At 44.5% G+C, this 26,967-nt stretch overlaps 2 protein-coding genes across 4 annotated transcripts in view; one reads left to right on the forward strand and one right to left on the reverse strand.

Moving 5' to 3' along the window:
- The window catches only part of stat5b (signal transducer and activator of transcription 5b), a 21,171-nt gene extending 20,579 nt beyond the window's left edge, over window positions 1–592 (reverse strand). Inside the window, exon 1 of one of the 2 annotated variants that reach the window (XM_072667973.1) lies at window positions 457–592. The gene's annotated coding sequence lies outside the window, so the exon portion shown is untranslated. Of the gene's footprint in view, window positions 1–273; window positions 295–456 lie in introns of those variants that run through there. The other variant, XM_072667975.1, reaches the window with a different exon arrangement.
- On the forward strand, window positions 444–26,512 carry oplah (5-oxoprolinase, ATP-hydrolysing). Of its 2 annotated transcripts, XM_072667971.1 has the most exons (28): window positions 444–553; window positions 2,610–2,754; window positions 3,180–3,351; window positions 5,436–5,627; window positions 5,861–5,975; window positions 6,199–6,322; window positions 6,967–7,162; window positions 8,048–8,213; window positions 9,151–9,289; window positions 9,627–9,694; window positions 11,509–11,810; window positions 12,563–12,675; window positions 13,312–13,482; window positions 14,227–14,364; window positions 15,453–15,591; window positions 16,018–16,130; window positions 17,021–17,172; window positions 18,271–18,431; window positions 19,580–19,681; window positions 19,782–19,956; window positions 20,343–20,527; window positions 20,627–20,773; window positions 21,423–21,557; window positions 22,948–23,097; window positions 23,200–23,357; window positions 23,463–23,623; window positions 24,590–24,687; window positions 25,381–26,512. In XM_072667971.1, the coding sequence occupies exons 3-28, from the start codon at window positions 3,181–3,183 to the stop codon at window positions 25,540–25,542; spliced, it is 3,933 nt and encodes a 1,310-aa protein (XP_072524072.1). In that variant the 5' UTR covers window positions 444–553; window positions 2,610–2,754; window position 3,180; the 3' UTR covers window positions 25,543–26,512. The 2 variants fall into 2 exon arrangements, with proteins under 2 accessions (XP_072524072.1, XP_072524073.1); XM_072667972.1 differs by lacking the exons at window positions 444–553; window positions 2,610–2,754 and adding an exon at window positions 2,780–3,094.
- Window positions 26,513–26,967: the final 455 nt, after the last annotated feature.

A 26,967-nucleotide genomic window follows, 5' to 3' on the forward strand; every position in this document is an offset into this window, starting at 1 on the left:
AGCTGACTCGCTAACGGTAGACTGCCAACAAGCACCGCTAGCGCTAGCCTAGCTACGCTAAGTGCTAAGCTAGCCCGGGTGCGCGGCCCGACTTGACCGTCTGAAACAGCTGAAACTTTGTGAACAGCTGGATTCACACCTGCCTGTGGCTTTAGTACAAGGACGAGAGCTGCCGGTGAGAGAAGGCCAGGCTGGGTAAACGGTCAGTAACACGTTAGCAATGGCTAGCTAGCTAGTTAGCCGGTTAGCTAGCTAGCTACCTAGCATACCTACCTAGCGGAGGAACCAGTTGCCCAGCGGGACAGACAGCGCTGGTGCTAGCTAGCTCCCAAACTCACTCAGAAACTGAAAGTGGGCGAAAGGTTCCCTCGAATCAAAACACCCACACCTCTCTCACACCTCTCTCTCTCACACACACAGGGGGGGACAGCAGCCGCACGGGGGGCTGGAGCTCACCGATCAGCTGTGCGACTCGTTACAGCGGACACGCCGTCAACCCATGCATGTAGATCAGACTGTCATGAAGGCCACGACAAATCCGCCATCAGACCAGGTGCTCGCTCGCAGTTCTTTACTTTTCCGGACTGATGTTGTTTCTGGAGGAGGAGGCGGAGGCGGAGGAGGCGGAGGCGGAGGAGGTGGAGGAGGAGGGCTGCAGCGGGACCTGCCCTTCCCTCCAGGCGGCGACACTGAGCTAAAGGACGTTTCTTGACACGATTGGTCAAAATCACCCCGCCTCCTACCGGAGCCTCGGGCTCGAACCCAAATGTCTCCATGAGCCCTAGGTAGTGCACTAAGTAGGGAGCTGAGACCCATTTGAGATGCGGCCGCAGTGAGGAGCGCTGCCACTCAGGCTGTGCAGACGCTAGAGGGCGCTCCGAGACAGTCCGATTACCAGCGCGCGCCTGTTCCCGTTTCTAACAGTGCCCTGCGCAAGTTCGTGACGTCAGTGGCCACATTTATATCCACTATTATTTATACATGTTTAAGAAAAAAAATATGCTGATATAATATATTAATAATTATAAAAATAATAATAACAATAATAATAAAACAATACATAATAAATATGCTGATATAACATATTATAAATAATAATAAAACAATACATAATAAATATGCTGATATATTATAAATAATAATAATAATAAAACAATAAATAATAAATCTGCTGATATAATATATTAATAATAATAATAAAACAATAAATAATAAATCTGCTGATATAATATATTAATAATAATAATAAAACAATAAATAATAAATCTGCTGATATAATATATTAATAATAATAATAATAAAACAATAAATAATAAATATGCTGATATAATATATTATAAATAGTAATAATAAAACAATAAATAATAAATATGCTGATACAATATATTATAAATAATAATAATAATAAAACAATAAATAATAAATCTGCTGATATAATATATTAATAATAATAATAAAACAATAAATAATAAATATGCTGATATAATATATTATAAATAATAATAAAACAATAAATAATAAATATGCTGATATAATATATTATAAATAATAATAATAATAAAACAATAAATAATAAATCTGCTGATATAATATATTAATAATAATAATAAAACAATAAATAATAAATCTGCTGATATAATATATTAATAATAATAATAAAACAATAAATAATAAATCTGCTGATATAATATATTAATAATAATAATAATAAAACAATAAATAATAAATATGCTGATATAATATATTATAAATAGTAATAATAAAACAATAAATAATAAATATGCTGATATAATGTATTATTAATAATAATAATAATAATAATAATAATAAAACAATACATAATAAATATGCTGATCATGTCTGAACGGTAAGAAATCATGCCTAATCAGACAGGATCGTAATCAAACAGGCCCAAAAGCACCCAGTCACGTCCGAGGTTGAGGTTCAGTTTTCTAGCCTTCTGTTTTATTGGGCGAAATGCTAATACCTAATGGCGACACAGCAACACGTTTATAAAATAGTGAGGTAACATCATTCGTAAGTCGAAACTGTCCGCCGTGTTCTCTAGGTTGTTTTCAGTCAGTGGTCAATAACAAGCCTAGCAATAAGCCTGACCTGAACACCCCTCATTTCGAGACCATCACGCCCATCATCGTAGATATATTCACAATATTCAGCATAACTACTTAAACGGTGCAAAAATACACTGTCTGTGGGGTGTAAGACAGCAATGAGCATGGCGAGGCAGACCCTGGGTGTCTCAGACCACCTTCCCTGAGCTTTTACTGCCTCTTCTCTTCATCGATCACTGTAGTACAGAAAATAACTGTACTGCTTTAGCAGAGCATTTCACTGAGAGGGCACTCCAGAATCATTACAAAAATAATCTATATATTTTTTATACTTATTTAACTGAGACACGGTGCATTTTCTGGCCCAAACACATGCATTTGAATATGTTAATTAGTTAAATAAATACATTAAAAATATCAACAAAAACGACTGTCATTGTGGTTATTATTCTTTGTGTATTTTATTAGGTTTTAATATTATTATTAATTATTATTATTATATTAAAATAAGGGCTTTTTCTTAACCCCGCCCCACAGCATCATTGGCGGAATCGGAACGCTAAGCTCCGCCCCCGCAGCCCCCAGACGCTCGTTTTACGACGCGGTGACGAGTCACGCTGGCCGCCCGTCCGCCTGCAGCCGGAGAGGACCTGCTCCTGCAGACCACCGCCGGGACCAAGCAGTGAGTACCGCCCCGTAATAGCAGCAGGGTGGGCCCCGGCCTCCTGGGCTGACGGTAGTCACGGGACTAGTCGGTCTGTCCGGTTTAATGTGGGAACGGCGCGAGCACGAGCACGAGCACGAGCACAGCCTTCCTCCTTCTCAGCAGTGTGTGTGTGTGTGTGTGTGTGTGTGTGTGTGTGTGTGTTTATGCTTATGCACCAAAACTTTACACTTCTGAAAGTGAGGTGAGGCTTAAAGTGGGAATCTACCAGATGTCCTGAGTAGTACCTATAGTACAGTACATTAACATCCTAAGCCCCCAGTGAACCTACAAGTGTCTCCTGAGCTGCATATGTGAGGTCGGTGATAAAATATCAGTCCAGGTTGTTGGAAAAAGGTGGAATGTCCCTTAACTCCTCTCATCTTCTCCCTCTCTCTCTGCAGAATGGCTGAAACTGAAGGGAGGTTCGATTTTGCCATCGACCGCGGAGGAACCTTCACCGATGTCTTTGCCCGTTTGCCGGACGGCAGAGAGCGGGTCCTCAAACTGCTCTCGCATGACCCCCAGAACTACAGGGACGCGCCCACTGAGGGCATCCGCCGCGTACTGGAACAGGTGAGGGTGACGAGAGAACGTGACCTGAATCTCACACAGCTGTACTGCTCAGGGCTTTTATTGAGCACATCAGGCGAACAGCCACAGTGCAGGCTAGAAAAAGTAAGTGAACTAGGAAAAAAAAAAAAAAAACTACATACATTTTTTCTCCTGTACATCACTGGATCCTCTGAGTTACAGGTTTGTTTAGGGGATGGAATATTAAGCTAATGCCACTTTCGGTCAGGTCGCGTGGAGAAGTATAGCCCGAGCACAGGTCAGCTCGTAGGGCTCGTCAAAGCTAGCTAATGGAAAGCTCTGCTGTGTTGCAGAACAGAGAACCGCATAGTAACTCGCACCGGCTTTTGCTGGTAACTGGTTAATCCTTTAACGCAGAAAAGGCTTGTTACACACTAAGGCGTATTACTCAGTAACTACAGGGACGCCTGTACAAACTGGTGGGGAAATTCACTGGTAATAGAAGCTTGTAATAACACCTTCAGTCTGCCGGTGGGCCCTAGGCTGTTTAAGGGGTTAACAGATGATCTAAGCTGGTTCTTAATGGTCAAGGTGGTTGAGAAGCTGGTCATCCAGGCGAACACACCCCCTATGCTGGTGAGCTAGCTGGCTGAGCAGTTTACGTAGTTTTCATTTGAGTTTGATGGTTTAGCTGGTCTACCAGTGTGACCAGCTTGACCAGGCTGGTTGATCAGTTTGGCCGTGACGGTTGAATGGCAACCTGTAGAATTTAATAACCCTACGAAAAAACCTTTTTAGGTCATGCCGCAGCATCCTGATAGGGTTAAGGCCAGGACTCTGAAATGGTTGTTCCAAAACACAGGTTTCAGCGACCAACGTCTCTTCAGCCTTTACATTCCGCTGCCCAGTGTTTTTATAGGCCTTCATTGTTCCCCTCAATTGATCACATGGCATCCAGGCCCTGGATGCTGTACCGGGTGCGATTGTACAGGAAAGTTTGCATGTCACACTCCGGTATGAATTCAGATCAGCAGGATAAAAGCAACGAAACTCCTCCCAAAAGCTTAAGTCTACACCCCCCACCCTTCCCAAAGGCAACAGACAGTTTTGCAAGGTACAGTGGGTTCCACCTAGTGTTTCATAGCCCCTGAATAGCCTTTAGTGTGTTTATGTTCAATGTGTTTCCCCACACCTAGCCAACAACTTTGACGACATGCTGTCCTTGTCCACCACCCCCCCCCCCCCCCAACTTCTTGGGAGATTAACAATTTGTAGGCAATTTGTCTGACCGTAGATCGATGTAGCAATGCTTTTGTGGCCTTTTCTAGCTACATGCATCTCTATAACACATAACAGAGGTCTTTTGGGAGTTGTTTGCATCGAGGCAAGGTTTACGCTAACCGATATTTCTTGAGAAGAACTCTCAGAGTTGTCAGTAGTGCTTTATGTGCCTTCATAACAAAAAATAAACCCACATTTTCGGAACTGAAACACCCTTTACCAATTAGCTCTTGGAGAAGTCCCAGATACAGAAGTTCACTTACTTTTTCTAGCCTGCACTCTGCACATTTGTGTGCTAATTAAAGTCATGACTATTGACTGTGCAGGGCGTTATGGGGCACAATTACAATTAAGGTGAGCAACGCCCACCAATAATGAACTAATAATTGAATAAATTAACCTCCTAAAGGCCGAAAGGGTTATTACAAACTTTGATTACCAGAGAATTGCCCCACCAGTTTGTACAGAGGTCCCTATAGTTACTGAGTAATACACGGGTTGACGGGTTAAATAATACTGAATACCCTTGCTAATTTGACGGGGCTTGACAAATATCCTACCCTTTTAACCCACCCCCAGCTGACAGAGAGATTTTGATTGGTTCTGCCACCATAACCATCCGTGGCCAGCTGAGCAGCCCAGCAAGCCACACATGTGGAAAAGAATTCATTAAAAATTGGGGAGGAGTGTTCCCCAGTTCCAAAAAGCCTTTGTTTTCCAGTGAACAAATAATGGGATATCAATAATTACCAGTTTACCAGTATCTGACAGTAAGAAAAGTGAGTGTGTTTATTATTTATTTATTAGTTTATTTCTTTTTGTGTGTGTGTGTTTAATACGGACAGGAAACGGGCCGCAGTTTCCCGCGAGACCAGCCCCTGGACTCCTCTCTGATTGGCTGGATCAGAATGGGCACCACGGTGGCCACAAACGCACTGCTGGAGCGGCAGGGGGAGCGGACGGCCCTGCTGGTGACCCGCGGGTTCAAAGACTTGCTGCACATCGGCACTCAGGCCAGGCCCGACCTGTTCGATCTGGTGAGTGAAGTGCAGTAAAAACAATTCTGCTGATTCTTATGGTGATTAAGGGCCTTAAAGTGGCTTAAAATGAACTGTTGGCATTGCCGGCATTTCCACGTTAGCTCACGTCTGAGTGGATCAAGCCGAACTCGACAATAATTAAGGATCATTTACAGCCCTACTTGGATCCCACACATTGATGACCATTTAAGATTTCCAGTAGTAGTATTTCTATTGCATTTGCTTCCCAGCGGGTGCGTATGCCGGAAGTTCTTTACGAAGAGGTCATTGAAGTGGATGAGAGAGTGGTCCTGAGACAAGACGGCTGCCAGCTGCCCAGGAAGGAGCCCAAACGTATAGTCACAGGTAGAGAACAGTACTAGTTATACAGTTATCCTGACTCCTACACAGTGGGCCGACAATGCTATCTACGAATCTGGTCAGGATAGCATGTTAGCTAACTAGCTAGCATTATTGGAGGTTTGCTGCATAGTTTGCTGCATAGCTTAGTCTTTGACTATCTGTAATGCAGCAGGCTAACGTACTCTCCTTTGCTCTCTCTGTTTTGCTGTCTCTCTCCCCCCGTCAGGCAGTACCGGGGACAGTCTGGAGGTCTGGCAGGAGTTGGACTTGCAGTGTGTGGAGAGAGATTTGAAGGCAGTTCTGTCCAGAGGGATCACCAGCCTGGCTGTGCTGCTGCTGCACTCCTACATGTTAGCCTGTTTTGTTAGCGTGTCGGTCAGGCTAGAATTAGTGAAGGCCAAAAGCCACGTACTATCCCCTTATAATGTCAGCGGAAACCAGCCAAAAACCCACAAAGGTAGCAGTTAGTCACCTCCTCCCCCACAGCGACCGTCCCAGACATCGGCCACTATATATATATATATATATATATATATATATATATATATATATATATATATATATATATATATATATATATATTGCACATCGGCCAAAAAAAAAAAAAAAAAAAAAAAATATATATATATATATATAATTTTTTTGTTAATTAATTAATTTATTTTTTAATAAGGTTTAAATGCCTCTGTAAGGCAGGAGTTCACATTTTTTGCCCAATTTCACCAAAACGATATCCAAAAAAAAAAAAAAAAAAGCGAAAATGCGTAATACGCAGAAGTGGCCGCTATATTATGTCGCCCTACTTTCATGATAGGGACAGTACATGGTCCAATTAAAGTGAGAGAGAGAGAGAGAGAGCATCGGCATCACAGCATAAAATCTGATACTGCATGCACCATCGACAGCCCCCTTATTGCTCATCACCAAACCCTGATTACAGTCATGTATTATGTAACCCTGGTCTAATATGTACATCTGCGGCTGTTTATTTCAGATGGCCTGCCCACGAGAAGGCTGTGGGAGCGTTGGCACGGCGACTCGGATTCACCCAGGTGTCCCTATCTAGTGAGGTGATGCCTATGATTCGGGCAGTGCCCCGCGGGTACACGGTGTGCGCGGATGCTTACCTCACGCCCAAAATACACCAATACCTCAGCGGATTCACCGCAGGTTTCAAGGGAGGCCTGAAAGTGAGTGTGTGGTTACATGCGTGTTTGTATGTGTTCTGTGGATTCTGTGGATGTAAGTGAGCGAACTCACGAAAACATGAATCAGGTTTTGTAATTAATTAATTTATTTTGAAATCTGTTTTTTTTTTATTTTTATTAATTGATTTAGTAGTTTTGAATTCAGATTTGTATGTAATAAAAACAAAATTCATGTCAGAATAAAATCTGATACATTGTGTTAATAGTATATGTACATTAATGTATACAATCTGTCAAAAAATACTGGGAAAAAATATCTAAATCAAATCTGGATGAATTTAAATCTCATTTTAATTTTTTTAATTTCTTTCCCTAAAGAATCATAATCTAATTATAATATTGTGAAGTCTGGCTCTAATGCTGCATTTACAGTAGACAAGTGTCACAAAGCATCACAGCAGCTCCCTTTCGAAAATGGTCTTTTCCACCTTAAATGATGGGCCTGTACAAGTGCCTGAGTGGAACCTGCTGCACCATTTAAGGGGGAATGGAAACATTTTAATGAGAAACGGGAGAATAATAAGCCGATCCTCAGCCTACGAGAGGTACTACTGTAGGCCGTTGGTATGTCTGTGATTAAATTATTTGAATAAAGCAAAAAAAATTAAATAAATAATAATAACAACATTATTTGACTGCAGATTAAAAATCCCTTTGTCAAGAAACAGTACACATTACATTCATTTATTTATATTTGTTAATAAAATTATGATGAACATTTTATACATATACACACACATATATATATATATATATAAATAAAATACACACACACATTGTTTGGACTAGAACTGAATAAAATTTGTTTTATAATGTTTAACAGCTCATTTTCTTATTTGTGTGTGTGTGTGTGTGTGTGTGAAACAGGATGTGGATGTCTTGTTTATGCAGTCTGATGGGGGCCTGACCCCTATGGAGCAGTTCAGTGGCTCGCGGGCGGTGCTCTCTGGTCCTGCTGGAGGAGTGGTGGGATATGCAGTCACTTCCTACAACTCTACTGAAAAGAAGCCAGTCATTGGATTCGACATGGGAGGTCAGAGAGCCAACACTGACTGATCATTTCCAAGCCTGACAGTAATAGTGTGCGCCCACCCCGTCCACTTCATTAGAAACCCCTCCCACAATTTGTCAACCATCCTCTAGCCCTTCATCAGCGGACAGGTTGTGGGCTGGATTTTCTTGGGCCTTCTTTTTGGGACTCATGACAGCACCACACATGCCACCATCTCAGCTTTGCTGCTGTCCTGATAACGGTCCACCACCCAAGTAATTTCTAGTCAACAGTGGCCCTGTGGTTGGAGCCTGGCTAATAATGAAATGGCCCCAGTTTGGGGCACAGTTTGTAATTATACATTGATATAGTGGGCTCTAGGATGGTTTGATCAGTCATGATAATCCTGCTAATAACTTATTAATAATAAATGGTCATTAATTAGCATTACTGCTACGACGGACATCTTGTTTCCTGTACTATTCCTGTAGGATAGGTGGAGTGTCCTTGAAGTTTACATACATTTACAGCTCATGTGTGTCCCAATACTTTTCTGTGGAAATTATACAAGCTGTGTGTGTGTGCCCGCAACTGCATGTCTGTGCAATCAATGGGTACACCTTAAAGTAGCTGACTCCAGTAATTAGAAGGTATTTAGAAGTAATTAGAATAGTTTCTGGATACTTTTGGACTTTTTGGATTTTGGCCAGCCCTGTTCAAATGATCCTTGGTGGGCTCCTGAGTGGTGCAGCAGTCTAAGTGGTAGCCCCATACCAGCTTTCATCCAGGTTGATGCCACAGCCATCAGGAGTGATCAGCAGTCTCAGATAGCATTGTTGGCCTAGTTCTCTCTGCGAGACCCTCCCTCTACCTCCCTCTACCTCCCTCAACCCCCCAGACGTTATGCTCTGCACTAAATTGTGGAGCATGTATAGTTCAACAAAGCTGGATTTTGCCCTTGTTCGCCCTTTGTATGCAGGTACGTCTACAGACGTCAGCCGCTATGCTGGTCAGTATGAGCACGTGTTTGAAGCCACCACAGCCGGAGTTACACTGCAGGCGCCTCAGCTGGACATCAACACCGTGGCAGCAGGAGGAGGCTCACGCCTGTTCTTCAGGTAGCTGCAACACACATATGCTACGAACACCCCCTCACTGCAGCATTTGCTGCCTTGGGTTGGCTTCACATGGTGAAATATTGCATGGAGCTTGCTGCAGGTCTGAGCCAGTTAGCACATGGTCAAAATCCAGCCTCCAGCGGCACTCTGCTAATGTTTCACTCACTGTAGCTCTGTTACAGATGAATGAACCCACAATCACATTCACAATCTGGGAGCTGGAGGCCAGATGTACTTGGAAATTATTCTGAAATGTCAAACCAATAGATTTCAATCATTGTCTCTGTTGTATTTGTGTATCTATCTCTTTCTCTCTGTCCATCACTTCCCACTGTAGGTCAGGGATGTTTGTTGTTGGTCCTGACTCTGCGGGCGCACACCCAGGTCCTGCCTGCTACAGAAAAGGTGAAGGAAAAGTCCATCCATGATCCAATTTCCCACAAGTAGTATTTTTCCAGCCAGTATCTGGAGTTCACAGAGAAGATCAGCACCCAACCCTGTGCTCTTCTAACCAAAAAGCCCAATAACTAACTAATAAAACTGTATCTATATAATGTACAGTGAGTCCAAGAAGTATTTGATCCCTTGCTGATTTTCTTCGTTGGCCCACTAATAAAGACATGATCATTCTATACTTTTAATGGTAGATGTATTCTTACATGGAGAGACAGAATATTAAAAAGAAAATCCAGAAAATAAATCTAAGGAATATATATTAATTGATTTGTATTTCATGGAGTGAAATAAGTATTTGATCCCTTAGTATTCATTAGCAGTTCTGGCTTTTACAGACCAGTTAGACACTCCCAATCAACTTGTTACCTGACCTGAAGCCACCTGTTCTCACTAATCACTTGTGTGAAAAACACCTGTCCACAGAATCAGACAGATCACACAGATTTCAAGTCTCCAACATGGGTAAAACCAAAGAGCTGTCACAGGACCTCAGAGTCAGAATTGTTGACCTTCACAAAGCTGGAATGGGCTACAAAAAGATTAGTAAGGTGTTGGATGTGAAAGTAACAACTATTGGTGCAATTATCAGAAAGTTTAAAGAGTATAACATGACAATCAACAGACCTCGGCCCGGTGCTCCAAAGAAGATTTCGCCTCGTGGGGTGGCAATGATGCTGAGAACAGTCAGAAATCGTCCTGCAACCACTCGGCAGGAGTTAGCAAATGACCTGAAGGCAGCTGGGACCACAGTTTGCAAGGAAACAATTGGCAACACTTTGCGCAACAATGGATTCACATCCTGCAGTGCCCGAAAGGTACCCCTGCTGAAGAGAGCACATGTGGAGGCGCGCCTCAAGTATGCCAATGATCATTTGAAAGATGAACCAAGTTATTGGGAGAAGGTTTTGTGGTCAGACGAGACCAAAATTGAACTTTTTGGCCTCAACTCCACCCGCCATGTGTGGAGGAAGAAAAATGCTGCCTATGACCCCAAGAACACTGTGCCCACCGTCAAGCATGGAGGTGGAAGCATAATGTTTTGGGGGTGTTTCTCTGCCAAGGGTACAGGGCTACTTCACCGCATCACTGGGAAGATGGATGGAGCCATGTACCGCACAATCCTGAGGGACAACCTCCTCCCCTCTGCCAGGGATCTGAAAATGGGCCGTGGTTGGGTCTTCCAACATGATAACGACCCTAAACATACAGCAAAGGCAACAAAGGATTGGCTCAAGAAAAATCACATTAAGGTCATGGAGTGGCCCAGCCAGTCGCCAGACCTCAATCCGATCGAAAATCTATGGAGGGAGCTGAAGGTCAGAGTTGCCAAGCGACAGCCCACCAACCTTCATGATTTAGAGAGGATCTGCAAAGAAGAGTGGGCCAAAATTCCCCCTGGTGTGTGTGCTAAACTTGTGGTTAACTACAACAAACGTCTCACCGCTGTGCTTGCAAACAAAGGCTTTGCCACTAAGTATTGAGTGTGTTTGGCAAGAGGGATCAAATACTTATTTTCCTCATTGAAATACAAATTAATTAAAATATATTCTTTAAAATTATATTCTGGATTTTTGTCTTGATATTCTGTCTCTCCATGTTAGAATATATCTACCATTAAAAGTGCAGAAGGATAGTGTCTTTATTAGTGGGCAAACAAAGAAAATCAGCAAGGGATCAAATACTTCTTGGACTCACTGTATATGTGCATTACAGGCAAACAGGTCAATTTACTCTACATTGCGATGCCATCTCCTGTCCCACAGGGGGCCCCCTCACAGTCACAGATGCCAACCTGGCCCTCGGCCGCCTGCTGCCCGACTTCTTCCCTCACATCTTCGGCCCCGGAGAGAACGAGCCGCTCTCCACAGAGGAAACGATGAAGCAGTTTCAGCAGCTCACCCGCAACATCAACCACTTCCTGTCTACCAGCCAATCAGAACACACAAAGTCAAAGAGCAGTGCGTCAAAAGGTGGCAAATCAGAAATGAACTTGGAGGAGGTCGCCATGGGATTCATCAGAGTTGCAAATGAGGCCATGTGTCGGCCGATCAGAGCGCTTACTCAGGTAAATCTCCCTCTGCTCGCTCTCCTGTAGAGTTGGGCGAGGTGGCAGAAATCTAATGTCCCAGTACTTCTGACATCCGATCATTTGGTCAATAAGAATGTTAAATATCGTGGCCCAGCCATGACCCGAGGATCTCTGGCCGGAGCCCGAGAGAGCACAGTTGGCTTTGCTTTTTCCGGGTGGATGGATGGCTCTCTTTTTTTGCTCGCCTGCTTGCTCTCCCCACGTCACTTCAGGGCGTCTGCTAGCTGATGCATCAGAGCTGGCTTGGTTGAGAGTGTGTTGGTTGTCCTATGACGATGCATCAGCTGGTTGCGCATGTATCGAAGGACGCATGTGTCAGTCCTCACTCTCCCAGCGTTGGAAGAATTACATGGGGTTTGGGGGGGGGGGGGGGGGGGGGAGTACCAATGGAGAGCTTGGGGAATTGACTTTCTAAAACATGCAGCCCTTAAATACCCAAAACTACCATTATGCTTGCTTTCATACGCATCATAAAACACCTGGTAACCCTGAATCATGTGTGGCTTTCATTCACATTAACACCATAACTGTTTAATTACCTAGCATATGTGAAAGGGGTCATAAAAACAATACCCCCAGGTGGGAATTTGTCTATTTAATATCCACAAAAACAATTTTGAGCAAAAATTACAAACATAATTAATCTAAATGAATCATTTCTGATCCGAAAACGATTCAGTTTTTTTTTTTAAACACCCCTAGTAAAGCTGTGTTTTCTTTTGTGTTAGGCTAAAGGCCATGATACGTCTCAGCATGTGCTGGCATGTTTTGGAGGAGCAGGCGGTCAGCATGCCTGTGCCATCGCGCGAGCTTTGGGCATGAAAACCGTCTTCATACACAAGTACGTCCTGCACGCATTTCATTAAGTGATGTTCAAAAGATTTATTAATTTCTATAATAACTTAGTTCTTGATACTTTTAGAACTTCATGCGAGTCTATTGTATTGACTACTTTCTGGAATTTTATTGTGGGGCAGTGGTGGCTCAGCGGTTAGAGCTCCGGGCTATTGATGACAGGGTTGTGGGTTCGATATCTGGATACACTTGAGCGAGGTCACTTCACCCTCTCTGCTCCCTGGGCACCGCAGCAATGGCTGCCCAAAGCTCCAAATGTCCGATTTTTTTTTAGCTTCTTTCATGAATTTGTTGAATTGTTCTCTTTTTCTCGCAGTGTGTAGCGCCCCCTAGCACTAGCAATGCACCAGCTTTCACACATCTGCTGTGCCGGCCATCATTTACCACGGCCAATTGCGGCTGTTGTGGAGCGAGCATGGGCAATCTCTCAGCATGGCAAAGCGGCATGGTTCATGGGATGGCTGGGGACTCGAACCCATGACCTCCGGGCGGTACCATAGCAGTAGCGCATTAGACCGCTGAGCCACTCGTAGCCCCGTTGCTTCTTGAAATCTGTACTGAAATGTTCACGTTGTTTAAGCCCAGTATCATAGTTCTTAGCCCTCTCTCTCTCCGTTTGTAGATACAGTGGAGTACTCTCAGCGTATGGACTAGCGCTGGCGGATGTGGTAGAGGAGGCTCAGGAGCCGTGCTCGCTGCAGTATAATGAGGATTCTTACTCTGAGCTGGACCGCAGGATACAGGAGCTCACCCAGCGCTGCCAGAACACACTGCAGCAACGAGGCTTCAGCTGGTAAACACACACACGGCAACACGTTACACCTACAACGATGGTTTGGGCAAGAATGTAAAAGTATATTTACATACCCTACATATTCAAATGCAGCTATTTTCGTTTTAGATATCGTATTAGATATCGTATCATATTTGGAAATTTGGAATTGCCAGCTCATCCGCTAGCTAGGGCTCCCTCATCTGTTCATGGTTGCGCTAATTGGCAGTTCTGAAATTGAATATGGCCACCCTCAGTATCTGGTTGGTGTGGTACAATAGGTAACGCCGGGGTTCAATTCCCACTCTGGGAGCGCTACACCAATTCGAGTCCTTGGGCAAGACTCCTAACACTCCATTGGCCAACCTCTGTAATTCCAGTAGCGTCAGCTAAATGCCATAAATGTTAATGTATCTGCTAGTTAGCTGCCTTCTCAGCACATTTTACTGGCGGGGCTTTGTGAGAAATGGGTAGGGTGGAAAGGAGGAAGTCAGGGTATTTTATTATTATTATTATTATTCTTCTTATCTTATTATTCTTCTTATTATTATTATATTATTATTATTATTATTCGTATTTTATTTTATTATTATGTCCATCGCCACTGGCCAGGATGGGAGTGTCAATATTCAGGGAAAGTGAGCTCACCACAGCGGGGAAAAGTCCCCCTTAGGGCCCACTAGCCAGAGTTGGACACAGCAGCCGTTAAACCATTTCTAACCGCATTTGTATCAAATGTACTGAACCGTTCACCTTGTTGTACAGTTCTCAGATCAGTACGGAGGTGTTTTTGCACATGCGATATGAAGGAACAGACTGTGCACTCATGGTCAATGCCAGTGACCACCCTGGACATGCCCAGTCCTGTCAGGCCGGAGACTTCCGCACCTCCTTTACCAAACGGTAACAGTATAATGTGTGTGTGTGTGTGTGTGTTTAATTAAATTTTGTTAAACTATTGAAACTTTAACATGTTACTGGGAATTTAACACCTAATATAGAATACAGAGCACAAGCTATGGCCACTCTATGGACACTGCTCATTTCCTACAGCAGCTTATAAGCCTTATGAGCCTTTCTCACAAAGTGGGATTTCGTGCTTCCATTTTTAAGATTGTAACCCCACACAACCTGACCTGAAAGAGCTTGAGAATTTAATATATAATTTTTTATAAAAATATATGGTATGTGATGTATATTTGTGTATTTTAAAGCTGTTTATCTGGGCATTAAAGTATTCATTTGTTCAGAAATCAGGAATAAATGCAAGTAACAACAGCCAAAAAGGCATATTTTTGCGGGTATATCCACATCTTAACTATTCCCAGTGTATCGTATCTACTATGTGATTCTATGCCTGCTTTTGTTTATTTTGTTTGTTGGATAAAAATGGGGTTTGCCAGCTGGGGTTCGAAGAAATGCTAGGACTGTGAGCCTTCAGGAGAAATCTACATACATTCTCTGATGGCGGGGGCACTGCTCATAGTTGCACCAGTCAGGAGTTCTGTATGTATGTATGTATGTGTGTGTATTCACCTCAAGCTCGTGTTGCAGCGTGAATAAGCCCTGTAGATTGTACGCACTGACTTGTTCGTTTCAGCTTGATTTATTGGTTGACTGTCTTTCAGGCACAACCTTTAACATTGTGATTTACACCTGAGAATCGGCGCCCACCCAACACTACAGGATAGAGAGTTGTAAATATTGCACATTTTTAATATTAACGATTCACGTTAAGGGTGGCCCTGACCGGTAGTGTGGGCCAGGCATTAGCTCTCATGACGGTGGATCAGCCTTTACCACAACATAGCACCATTGCTTCTCTTCAAACTGTCGCCAAGACAACATCATCTGACAGCTGAACACGCGTTGAGGAGCATGCCAACTCTTCCCTTGGAGGACAGTGTTACCTCAGGGCTGTCGATGGCTGTTGGAATCACTTGACCTTCGATTTGGTTTTAAAACCTTGTTCCTGCTGCCTTTTGGAACAGATACCTGAAGGAGTTTGGCTTCACCATTGCTGATCGGCCTATAATGGTAGATGACATACGGGTCCGCGGGTCAGGGAAGTCTGGCATCAAGTCGGTGGCCGTAGCCAAAGATGGACATGAGTGCCCAAAACCAACAAAGGTAGGGTGAAGTAGAGCAAGAGCCCTTGTGTTACTTAACATCTTGGATTTACTGAATTATATAATAATAATAATAATAATAATAATATCTAAAAAATCCAGACCGTTGTGTGTGATGTGAGTTTTTTGATAAGACAAGACTTTTGCAGAATTTCATTTCCATAGGACTGAATGGCACCCAAAGGACCCACCCTTCCACATGGGGTGCCACAGAAACCATAGCAACTACTAAATACCACTGTAATCACCTTGCGACACAGTAGCAACCATCTGGCAGGCACCTAGCCACACCATATCAACCCCTAGGATACCATGGCAACCCTAAACCCCTAGCAACACAGTAGCACCCACTTAACAACACCTTAGCAAACAACCTGGGATTCCAGAGAGCGATGCTGACCTGTTCTTCACCGCTTTTCTGACCCAGGTTACCAAGTGTTACTTCGAGGAGGGGTATCTGGACACCAGTGTGCACATGTGGGAGGATCTGCCATGTGGCTACAGCATTGAGGGACCCGCCATCATCATCGATAAGAACAGGTGTGGCTATCTGCTTTGATGCGTCTCCTGTACAAGCATTACAGTAAACATCCCCCGAAATGTAGGCCGAAGCAGCTTCTTTAGTTTTGCCCTGGAACTAAGAGGCTGAGGTACAGTTGCAAGAATCGCAAGTGGGTCCTCCGAGATTACCTGGATTTCTGCATTGATTACCTATGAAAAATGATTTGATCATCATCCAAGTGTCCATTATGGACAAACTCCGTCTCTTTTATCGAGGACATCGAGTCAACATCCTCAGTGCAAGCTAGAAAAAGTAAGGGAACCCTTAAACCTTGAAAATCTATAGGTTCCCCTTTCGCAGCAGTCACCTTCACCAGACGTTCACTGTAGCTAACGTTGAGCTAACGTTGCAGTTGTGAGCTAACGTTGCAACCCTCTCCAGGTCCAGGCCACTGTATCTTGGACAAGGTTAAGGTCAGGAGTCCACAATCCAAACCAACCTTTTCTCTTTAAACTCAGCTTAAGAGTTCAGTTGTATTGAAGAGACATTTAGTTGAATGTTAATCGAATGTCAGGTTAGCATCTACGACACATCTACAGTGGACCACCCAAGTAAAGTGATACCCTTTTATATTGAATAGGCAAAGCGCCTCTAAAACCAGCCTCATCTTTTGATGATTAGATTAGGAGAAGTCATTAACTCGGGTTCACTTACTTTTTTTAGCATGCACCATGGATGTTAAAAAAAAAAAATCATGTACAGTACAACTGTTTGTTAATGATTTTGACTTTGATCAGACCACATTTTATTAGTGATCAATGCAGAAATCCAACTCTATGGATTCACCTGCCGCTCAGCTGTAGAGTATATAATGTATTTGCATATGTATATGCATTTACTTGTGGCCATCTCTTCATTTTCCATCCAGCACCATCCTAGTGGAGCCGGGCTGCTCGGCACAGCTGACCGAGAGTGGAGACGTACGCGTTGCCGTGGGTACGGACAACCAGTGCGTGTTGGGGACCGAACTGAACACGGTGCAGCTGTCCATCTTCTCCCACCGCTTTATGAGTATTGCAGGTGAGAGGAAAACAGCAGCCATGTGAAAAGTTAGGACCCCTCATGAAAAGCTTTGTCTTTTGTAATATATTTAAACATCTGAACATTTGCTCGTCCCCTTGGCTGAAATAACGTCAGTAGATGTTTCCTATAATGATCTACCAGTCTCTGATATCAACTGGGAGAAAGTGTTCCCACTCCTCCATGCAGAAATCTTTCAGCTGTGTGACATTTCAGCTTTAGTTTGTAGACAGATGGTCTCACTTTTACCTTAAACTCCCTTTGACACAGTTAAAAATTCCTGGTGGATTTTTTGTTGGAGAGCTCTCCAGACCCTACTGCAGAAAAGCAGCCCCCCCCAACCATGACTTCTCCACCTCCATGCTGGAAATTTGTGCTCAAATGCTAGGTCTGGTTTACGGCCAGCATGTCTAAACTAGTCTTGCTCTGATGTTTTATTTATTTATTTTGTTTTTTGTACTGTGACTTAAGCTGTAGAGGATCCTGTGATGACATTTTAGGACTGTTGGAGACGTCTTTACGCTGCTAGGATGTCCTCTAAAATCTAAAATCCCCTCTAATGATGCTCTAGATTATCTACATCTGATAGGCTGCACCTGATCTTTTATTTTAGGCTTTTGAAGTGGTAATAAATGTTGGGGTCATCATTCTTTCCTTAGAAAATAGTATTTTTAATTACATGATTAAATCATTGTAAAAAAGACATTTCTACAGTTTTTAGATCTATCTCCCAATATTGTTCATATTAAGATCAGATGTCCAAAAAATAAAAAACATAAATATAAAAAAAAAATTAATAGGGTGTCCTATTTTTTATGGCTATAAATAGAAAATAGAGATAAAGATAAAAGATATTTTTCAATAGTTGACTAAATTACCATTGTTATTGATATGAATTATTTGTTTAAGAAAACAAAATCTAAAGATTTCCTTATGTTAATTTTTTTTATTTTTCATACATCATTTTTATGGTATGAATTATGGTATTATTATGGTGGTATTATTATTTGTTTTATTTACAATAACTGTAACCATGTTTATTAATTAATTAATTTTAATATATTAAAGTCTTAGAATTTTTGTTTTTATCTAAAACAGAGCAGATGGGCCGCGTGTTGCAGAGGACCTCCATCTCCACTAACATTAAGGAGCGTCTGGATTTCTCCTGTGCGGTCTTTGGACCTGATGGGGGTTTAGTTTCTAACGCCCCACACATACCGGTCCATCTTGGAGCTATGCAGGAGACTGTGCAGTACCAGGTACGTAGTAGCTCCGGCAACTTTCTGTGGTGGTTAGTCATGATTTTGTAATCCATGAATTCCCTTACAGACATGAAAGCACCTTGTAATGATGTGATTAGTAAAAATAATTTTATACAAAAGGCATCAAGGCTTACCAGTCCATGTATGGAAACTAGGCTGTATAATAGCCCAATTATAATTGATCAGGGATGTGAGGTCATAATCATTAACGTGATAACAAATGGGCTAGATACTAGGGATGCACCGATCCAGTACTAGGATCAGATATCAGTATTCTGGACTTAATAACTTAGGATCAGAGTAACCTACAGACACGATACACATCATAGCAAAAACAGTAGAACTTACCTTATCTAAGCACTGTGCCCTCGACCCGTCAGCTTAAAATCCTCACACATGGCCTTCAGCAGCCTGCCCTGTTCAGGAGGGCCAACAGGGGACCTCTCTCACACACATGCAGGCAGGCAACACTGTTTCAGTCCAAAATCTACAGATTATTCATGATTTCTCACTAAACATCAGTAGATTCCAGATTTCGATCCCCTGTCTGCATTTTTAAAAGCCACAGCTTTGCTGTTTCTGCCGATTTTCAGCGATAGAGAGCGAGCGAGACCAGAGCTGAGCTGCTCAGTTGGAGACTTGCACCTGTAATGAAGGACAGCTGAGAGCGAGGGGTAGGGGTTAACGACAGCACTGACACAGCTGCTCCTTCATAGAAGGAGAACCAAGAAGGGAGGAGCTGCTAGCTCCTTTTTGGTCTCACAATTTCAGAATAAAAGTCCTGCTTGAATAAGAGCCCAGCACTGTGAGGCTGAGGTCCAGCCCAGTTATTAATTTTAGTGAGAATTAAATAGAAAATTGGGGTTATTTATATCTGTTCATTTGTTATATTTAGTTTTAGAACGTTAGCAAAATGGTGTTTACGTCAGTCCTGATGCCTTAAGACTCTCCCACATGATGAGGTATACTCTTTATTATTTCAGCAATGGTATCAGATCGGTATCGGGGAGTTTATCGCATGGTATCATATCAGAGCAGTTTGTATTCTTGCGTAGATCTGGAGGACAAATAAATATGATCTAATGCCATTACTGACCCCCCTGCCTCATGCTCTCTCTCTCTCTCTCTCTCTCTCTGTCACGCAGTTAAAGGCTATAGGCAGCAGCCTGAAGGAGGGTGATGTGATTTTGAGCAATCACCCGTGCGCCGGGGGAAGTCACTTACCCGATCTTACCGTCATCACTCCGGTAAAAAATACCCCCCCCCCAGACTCAAATCTGTTGGAAGGAACCCTGCGCCTTTTCATTAGACATGCTCTCGCTTTCTCTTTCTGTCTGTCATATGCAGGTATTTCAGCATAGCGTGAGTGGGCCAGTGTTCTTTGTGGCCAGCAGGGGGCACCATGCCGACATAGGGGGTATCACCCCGGGCTCTATGCCCCCCCACTCCACCTCTCTGCAGCAGGAAGGGGCCGTCTTCACTTCCTTTAAGCTCGTCGCTGAAGGAGTCTTTCAGGAGGAGGGTGAGGGGTCTTCATTTCCATGTCAGATTTGACTGTTCATGTTAGTGAGGTCAGGATGTTGGATGATCACCATCCCACCTCATCCATCCCCAACTCCTCAACTCATCTCAAAAGTCAGAGGGAGCTCCACCATCCATCATTCCAGAGAACACAGCTCGTTCCACTGCTCCACAGCTCAATGCTGCCGGGGGGCTTTATACCCCTCTAGCCCACGCCTGGCATTAGGCAGCATGGTGCCAATAGGTTCATGCGTACCTGAGTCCTATTCTATTGGCAGTACTTCTCTACACAGACTAGACAAGACACACTGTGGCAACTGGCAGCCTAGGGTTCGAGCTCCAGCCAGTTTAACATTTCCTCAACTCTCCGTGTTCTTTCTTCCCCAGCCGTCACCGATGCCCTCATGGCTCCGGCTCAGTACCCAGGATGCTCTGGGACGCGCAATCTCCATGACAACCTGTCAGACCTGCGGGCTCAGGTGGCAGCCAATCAGAGAGGGAGCCAGCTGGTGGGGGAGTTGATTGACTGCTACGGACTGGATGTGGTCCAGGCATATATGGGTTACATTCAGGTGTGTGAGTTCGTGAGGGAGAGCCTTTTTTCACCATCGCTTTGTCTTGTAGTATTTGTTTACTGTCATAGATGTGCGTGTGTGTGTGTGTGTGTGTAGAGTAATGCAGAGCTAGCTGTCCGAGACATGCTGAAAGAGTTTGCCCATCGTCGTCGGCAACAGACTGGCTCCCTGGAAGTGGAGGCGGAGGATCAGATGGATGATGGGACACCAATCAGATTAAAAGTGCAGATAAATGAGGAGGAGGTAAGAGATACAGTCATCATTGACTTGTCCTTATTCCCAAACACAAGGAAAAGATAAGATAATCCTTTATTAGCCCCACAGTGGGGAAATGTACAGTGTCACAGCAGCAAAGTGATAGCAAGACCCGCAGTTACAAAAAAAAAAAATATATATATATATATGGTGCTAGCCATCGTCAGCTGGGGCCTCAAGATAGCTCAGTCGGCCTTGCTCTCTCTATGGTGGGTAGATGGCGCTATCCCCCCACATCACTCTAGCATGGTGCTGGCCGCCACTGGCGTCTGCTAGCCGGTGCATCAGAGCCGGGTATACGCCGCTTCCCTCCAGGCACGCTGGACCTGCGATATCCCTCCCTCACACACTTAGGGTAAAGCAGCCTGTCGCTGCAGGAGCTGCCCAGTGCTGACCAGAGTCTCATGCATGGGGTGAGAGCTGTTCTCCAGCATGGATGCCAGCTTGGCTTCATTCTCCTAGGTGTTTTTATGGTCATGCTTGGTGGTTGCTATGAAATTGCTAAGCGGTTCCCAGGTGCATGCTGTGGTACCCCAGGCTGTTTTGAAGTAAATGATGGATTGGTTTGCAATGTGCAACCATAATAATGTTAGCTTTGCTAAAGAATGATTGTCACCTGTCATCTCTCTCTCTTTAGGGCAGTGCAGTGTTTGATTTCTCTGGGACAGGGACAGAAGTGTGGGGAAACTGTAACGCCCCCCGTGCCATCACTTTTTCTGCTCTCATCTACTGCCTGCGATGCATGGTGGGACAGGACATTCCTCTGAACCAGGTATTATGTGCACTCACTCACTCACACACACACACACCTGCTCTGGACATTCATCTGAGACCGGTACCACAGTTGGTTCGGTCAGAGGCCAGAGCTGTCTTATCCTATTGGTTGCTCATACAGTTGCTCATAGTGGATGGTTTGGGGTATAGCCAAATGTCCAAATGAGACCTGTCTTATCCAGGATGCTCCTGATTGTCCAGGTTTATGCTGGCCCTCATCCCCTCAACTCCTTCCACCTCCTGGACGCCCTAGTGCAGGGTAACTATAGAAAGAAGCTCCCAAAATCCTACACAACCTACAGTTAAGCTTTGGCCATGAAGAGGACCTGCCTTTAGTCTTGGCTTTTGTCTTGCTGGCGAAACACAGGTTCTAGCATCTTGTAAATGGTAGTTGCATCCCTCTATTGTTGGGGGACATCATCTTTCATCCTCCATACCTGAGAAAAGAACAACGCAGCTTCTTGACTCTTCATCATTTAACTTTAGGCCTTCTTGTCCATACAGAAGAGAATTTCTGGGGTTTCTAGACTTCACTGGCATCTGTAGGGGACGTATATTTTTTCATCAATTCCCATTGGTGCTGTTGGTGCATTCTCACCGAAAAGGGATGTGAAGAGCCAGAATTCTTGTATATGGTGTTTCTACAGGGTTCGGTGCAAGGCAGTACTTACTACTTTAACTTTAAGACCATATAGTGGTTTGCCTGCCTTCTGTAGGCTTAACCACCTCCCTCCACCCTGGGAACACTCAGGCTTGCTCATACCATGGCCAGAGTTCAGGTAGGTCCAGTAGCCTGTGGAGGAGATATCTAAGAGATATCTAAATCTTGTCTAGGTCTTTCCTTCTTAGGCATGAGGACTGCGGTGCCTATATAGGGCTACTCCGGCACACAGGGTTTTTATCCCACTTGACCCCCGTACACTGTGCTGCTACTGCACAGTGCCTGATGAGAAGCTTAGCGTTCGTTCACACCTGCTCCTGACAGGAGGCAAATCGAGAGTCACCACGTAAGCAGTTGTAGATACCATTACACCCAGTAGTGCAGACTTTGCAGAAGGTTAGATGGGATCTGGTGGTAAGGAGTAAAAGCTGAGACTAGGAACACCTCCACCTGCTGCAACAGGTCCAGTCTATTGGATACCACCTGAATGTTGGACACCACAGCTTGGGGTTTTTTGTCAGAAAATTAGGAACCCCCATTTGAGTAGGTGTGGAAACATTGGCCTCATAACGTAGCTACTGAAAGCCTGCTGTGGTCTAGAGCTCTGATAAGCAGTGCAGCAACAGATGGGTACAGATCTGGAAGGTAGGCGGTGCCCATAAAGTGGACAGGGCAGGGGCTAATTGCGTGTATGTGTGTATTTTTTTTTTTCTGTGTGTGTGTCCAGGGCTGTCTGAACCCCATCAAAGTCCTCATTCCCCCCGGTTCCATCCTGCAGCCTTCGCAAAACGCTGCCGTCGTGGGTGGGAATGTTCTGACCTCTCAGAGAGTGGTGGACGTCATCTTCAGAGCATTTGAAGCGTGTGCCGCCTCGCAGGTAAGAAAATCTCTTCTCAGGACGGGGGAGAGCCCATTGGCGCTTGCTAGCCAATGTGTGTGTGTTTACAGCTCGCATCTCCTTGCTCTGTCTTTGATCCAGGGCTGCATGAACAACGTGTCGTTCGGCAGTGAGAAAAGCGGGTACTATGAGACGGTTGCCGGAGGAGCAGGGGCGGGACCAGGCTGGAGTGGGCGGAGCGGCGTCCACAGTCACATGACCAACACGCGCATAACTGACCCCGAGATTCTTGAGAAGAGGTCCGTGCTTCTGATTTGCTCTCACCTTCAGGGTTAGACGTTTTTTTATGTTTTTTTTTTTACCCCCCACAAAAAGATCCCAGATGCGCTAAATCTCCCTCACAGGTATCCGGTGGTCCTCCAGCAGTTTTCTCTCAGACCCGGTTCAGGAGGAACAGGGCGTTACCAAGGCGGTGATGGGGTGATCCGGAAGCTCTTGTTTCGGAGTAACGTGATTTTATCCGTGCTGACTGAGAGACGCTCCACGCGGCCTTATGGTTTACATGGTAATTCCACTTCGCCACTGTGTTTCATATACGTCCATAATAACACACGGGAGGGAACGGTCATAGGGATGAGGCTGAAGGTCAAGTGGTGCCAACATCCCACGATTTAGCTTGACCTCAGGTGTGTTACGGCTTCTGTCACTTCAGATGTCGATTCTGTAGCTCATTGCTTGTCCAGAAATGCACGTTTAGGGTTGTCCGCTAGGGGGAGCTCCTCATAGCACGATTTGTATTTATTGCAGCAGTGTAGATGTGAATTCCACTCCCCTGTAGGGGGAGCCCAGGAGCAAGAATACCAAATCTCACTGAGCAGTGGTCATATAACTCTCTGCTGTCCACCTTACGCAAGTTGTCTATGCCAGTATTTGTCAACCCTGGTCCTTGACACGCTCTGCCCTGCACCTTTTTAAATACTTTCCCCGCTCCTAGGGATTTAAGGAAGCCCCCTAAAGTGTGCAGAGCAGGGTGCCTCCTGGGGAAACACTGAATAAACTGACTTACTGTCCAATTTTAATCCTTTCCATTCCTGCATGTTGACATACAGTGTATGTCCAAATGTTTGTGGACATCCCTTCTAGCAAATGTATTCAGATACTTAAAATTGCACTTAAAAATCCCCTCTCTGGAGCAGATATTTTTGTCTTGAATGATGGATGGTGCTCCATCAAATTCTTTTAAAATGAGCTGGAGAGTTGGGGATGGATGAGGTGGTGATCATCCAACATCCTGACATCCTTAACACTCTTGTCACTGACTGCAATCTAATCCTCACAGCAATGCTCTGCTCCAGAATCTAGTAGAAAGCCTTCATTGGACAGTAGAGACAGTTACTTCTACAAAAGCAGGATAAACTTTTTTTCAATACCCTAGATTTTGGAAGAAACAATAAACAAGCAGGGGTCCCAATACTTTTGTCCATATGCTGTGTATATAGTCATTTCTGTGTTTGTTTGTTTTTTGGTTTAGGGGGCGAGAGCGGTGCTGCTGGACTCAATCTGTTATACAGAGCTGATGGCCGAGTGCTAAACCTGGGAGCAAAAACCACTGTCAGCTTAGATCCTGGGGTATGTGTTAGTGCTTGCATGTGTGTGTGTGTGTGTGTGTGTATACATTTTTACATTCATCTATGTTGTGGATTCACTATATAGGACAGGATCTATATACAGGACCTTGACACAGCGCGTGTCCCACTGGTACAAGTGAATCGGGCAGGGCAAGACTGATATGTCACTTAGCTGGTAACATTGGTGAAATTAGTGCCCAGCAGGTTGCTGGTTCGATTCCCTGGACTGGCAGGATATGGCGGCAAGGGAAGTAAAGGTACCACTGCTTCCTCCTCCCTCATTAGTCATTGCTGAGGTGACCTTGAGCAAGGCACCTAACCCCCTAATTGCTCCCACATATGAGCAAAATGCCCTAATACCACACACACAGCAGTATTCAAGAGAGGCTTTGTGGGCCCAGATGATGGGGACGGTGGACAAGGATACTCCTGGAGATCCGTCTTCCTGCAGATGTTGCCTCCAACCCTCATTAACCCCACTGGATCCATCTAATTATTGCCTTCAGAAGTGCTTGATTAGCTGAATGAGGTGCGTTTTGGTTGGGTTGGAGGCAAAGCTTGCAGGAAGGTCAGGAAGATCTCCAGGAGGAGGTTTAAAGACCACTGGACATATTACTGTATTACTGTAATCTCTGCTACACACTAATGTGTGTGTAATGTGTGCCCACCACCCACCACCCTTTCAATCTCCCAGGACGTGTTCTGTCTACACACCCCTGGAGGAGGCGGCTATGGAGGAGAGGGAGAGGAGGCTGAAAACGACAACCACCACACCTCCAAGCGGCAGCGTCTGAACGAAGCCTTCGCTGAGAGAGGGAGTGTGTTCGAGTACCGGCGCGCTCAGGAGAGTGTGTGAACCAGCACGGGGCCTGTATTCAGTCCACCAGTATTCACCCAACAGCTTTATGCAGTCAGAAATTTGAATGCGGAATCAACCACCATGCTACTGTAGCTCACGTCCCTGTTGATTCTTAAAAGGAAAACTTTAGTATATATAAATAATTATAAAAATTATAAAATCATTAAAATCAAAAATAATTTAAAAAAATTATATTTTGGTATCAAGTTACGGCAAGATTGAACCTACACATCACACACGTTTGAGTACACCCCTTTTTCTTAGTGAGCTGCGTTAGGGTGCACCAACCACCGACGCAGGTGCACACATAGCATACACATGTAATATCCACAGAAAAGCACTGCCAGTAGAACGGGACGCTCTGGAGGAGCTGCTCATGAGCCTAAAGGCACCGATGCCCAGTGCTGAGCAGCCGCTAGAGGGCTACGCATCCCCTAGCATTGGGCCGCGGAGCAGAAGAACTGCGTTCTCTGGAGCGACAAAGCTCCATCCAATAGCTTTGGGGTTCTTAGGAAGAACTGCTCGTCCAACATGAGCTGCCACAATCTGGTGGAAAGCCTTCCCCTGACGAGCAGAGGCGGCGATGCACTGCTCTCTTTAATAACCTGGCTTTTGGAAGGGCCAAAAGTTTGTGGACACCTGCTTATCTGATCTTTGTATGGGAACTGATTCTGTGGTCTGGTTAGAGAACTGATACTGTGTTGGTGCCTGTGTTTTTTTTGGGGGGGGGGTTATCTTCTTTGACTGACATTTTCAGGTATCACATTTGTTGTACTTGTGTAATTTACTGAACGTGGCTGCAGGGCCTTTTAAACTCTAGGACTAGACTCGTAGTCTCACCAGAGCCGCTCTGTGTGAATAGAGGCCCAAAGTCTGCGTGCTGCATGTCTCACTCCACTGTAAACCAGCACAATGGTGTTGCAACATACTGAGCCATAATTATCATTAAAAATAACATTGTATTAAATTTTGCTTTATTATCTGATCATCAGCACAGGTTGCTTTCTTGTTCTGCTAAATTGCTTGCAGGTTGCCCATGACCCTGTCTCCAGTTCACTGGTTATCCTTCCTTGGACCACTGATACTGAGAAACTGACCACTGGCCAGACATCTGGGGCAGAGCTTCTCCAAAGTGCCAGGTTTTTAAAGGTGCTCTGACCCATTCATCTAGCCACCATGATTAGGCGCCTGGTCATGATTTGAGCCTCAGTTAGCTGGCCATTCCTGGCCACACATCCTTGTCCCTGGTCTGTTGGGTCTTTAGCAATTTGCCCGTTTGAGTGTTTTTCCACTCCGGTCAGACTAACGGGGGGGAAGGTGTGTTCCAGCGGGAACGTGACGTCAGTGCATACTCTCTATAGCCTCCCCTGACAAGTGCCAGGTGACAAGAGCCTGATCCTCATGTTATTCACTTTACGTCAG

This window comes from Salminus brasiliensis, chromosome 22, assembly GCF_030463535.1.
Source record: "Salminus brasiliensis chromosome 22, fSalBra1.hap2, whole genome shotgun sequence".
NCBI classification, from domain to species: domain Eukaryota; kingdom Metazoa; phylum Chordata; class Actinopteri; order Characiformes; family Bryconidae; genus Salminus; species Salminus brasiliensis.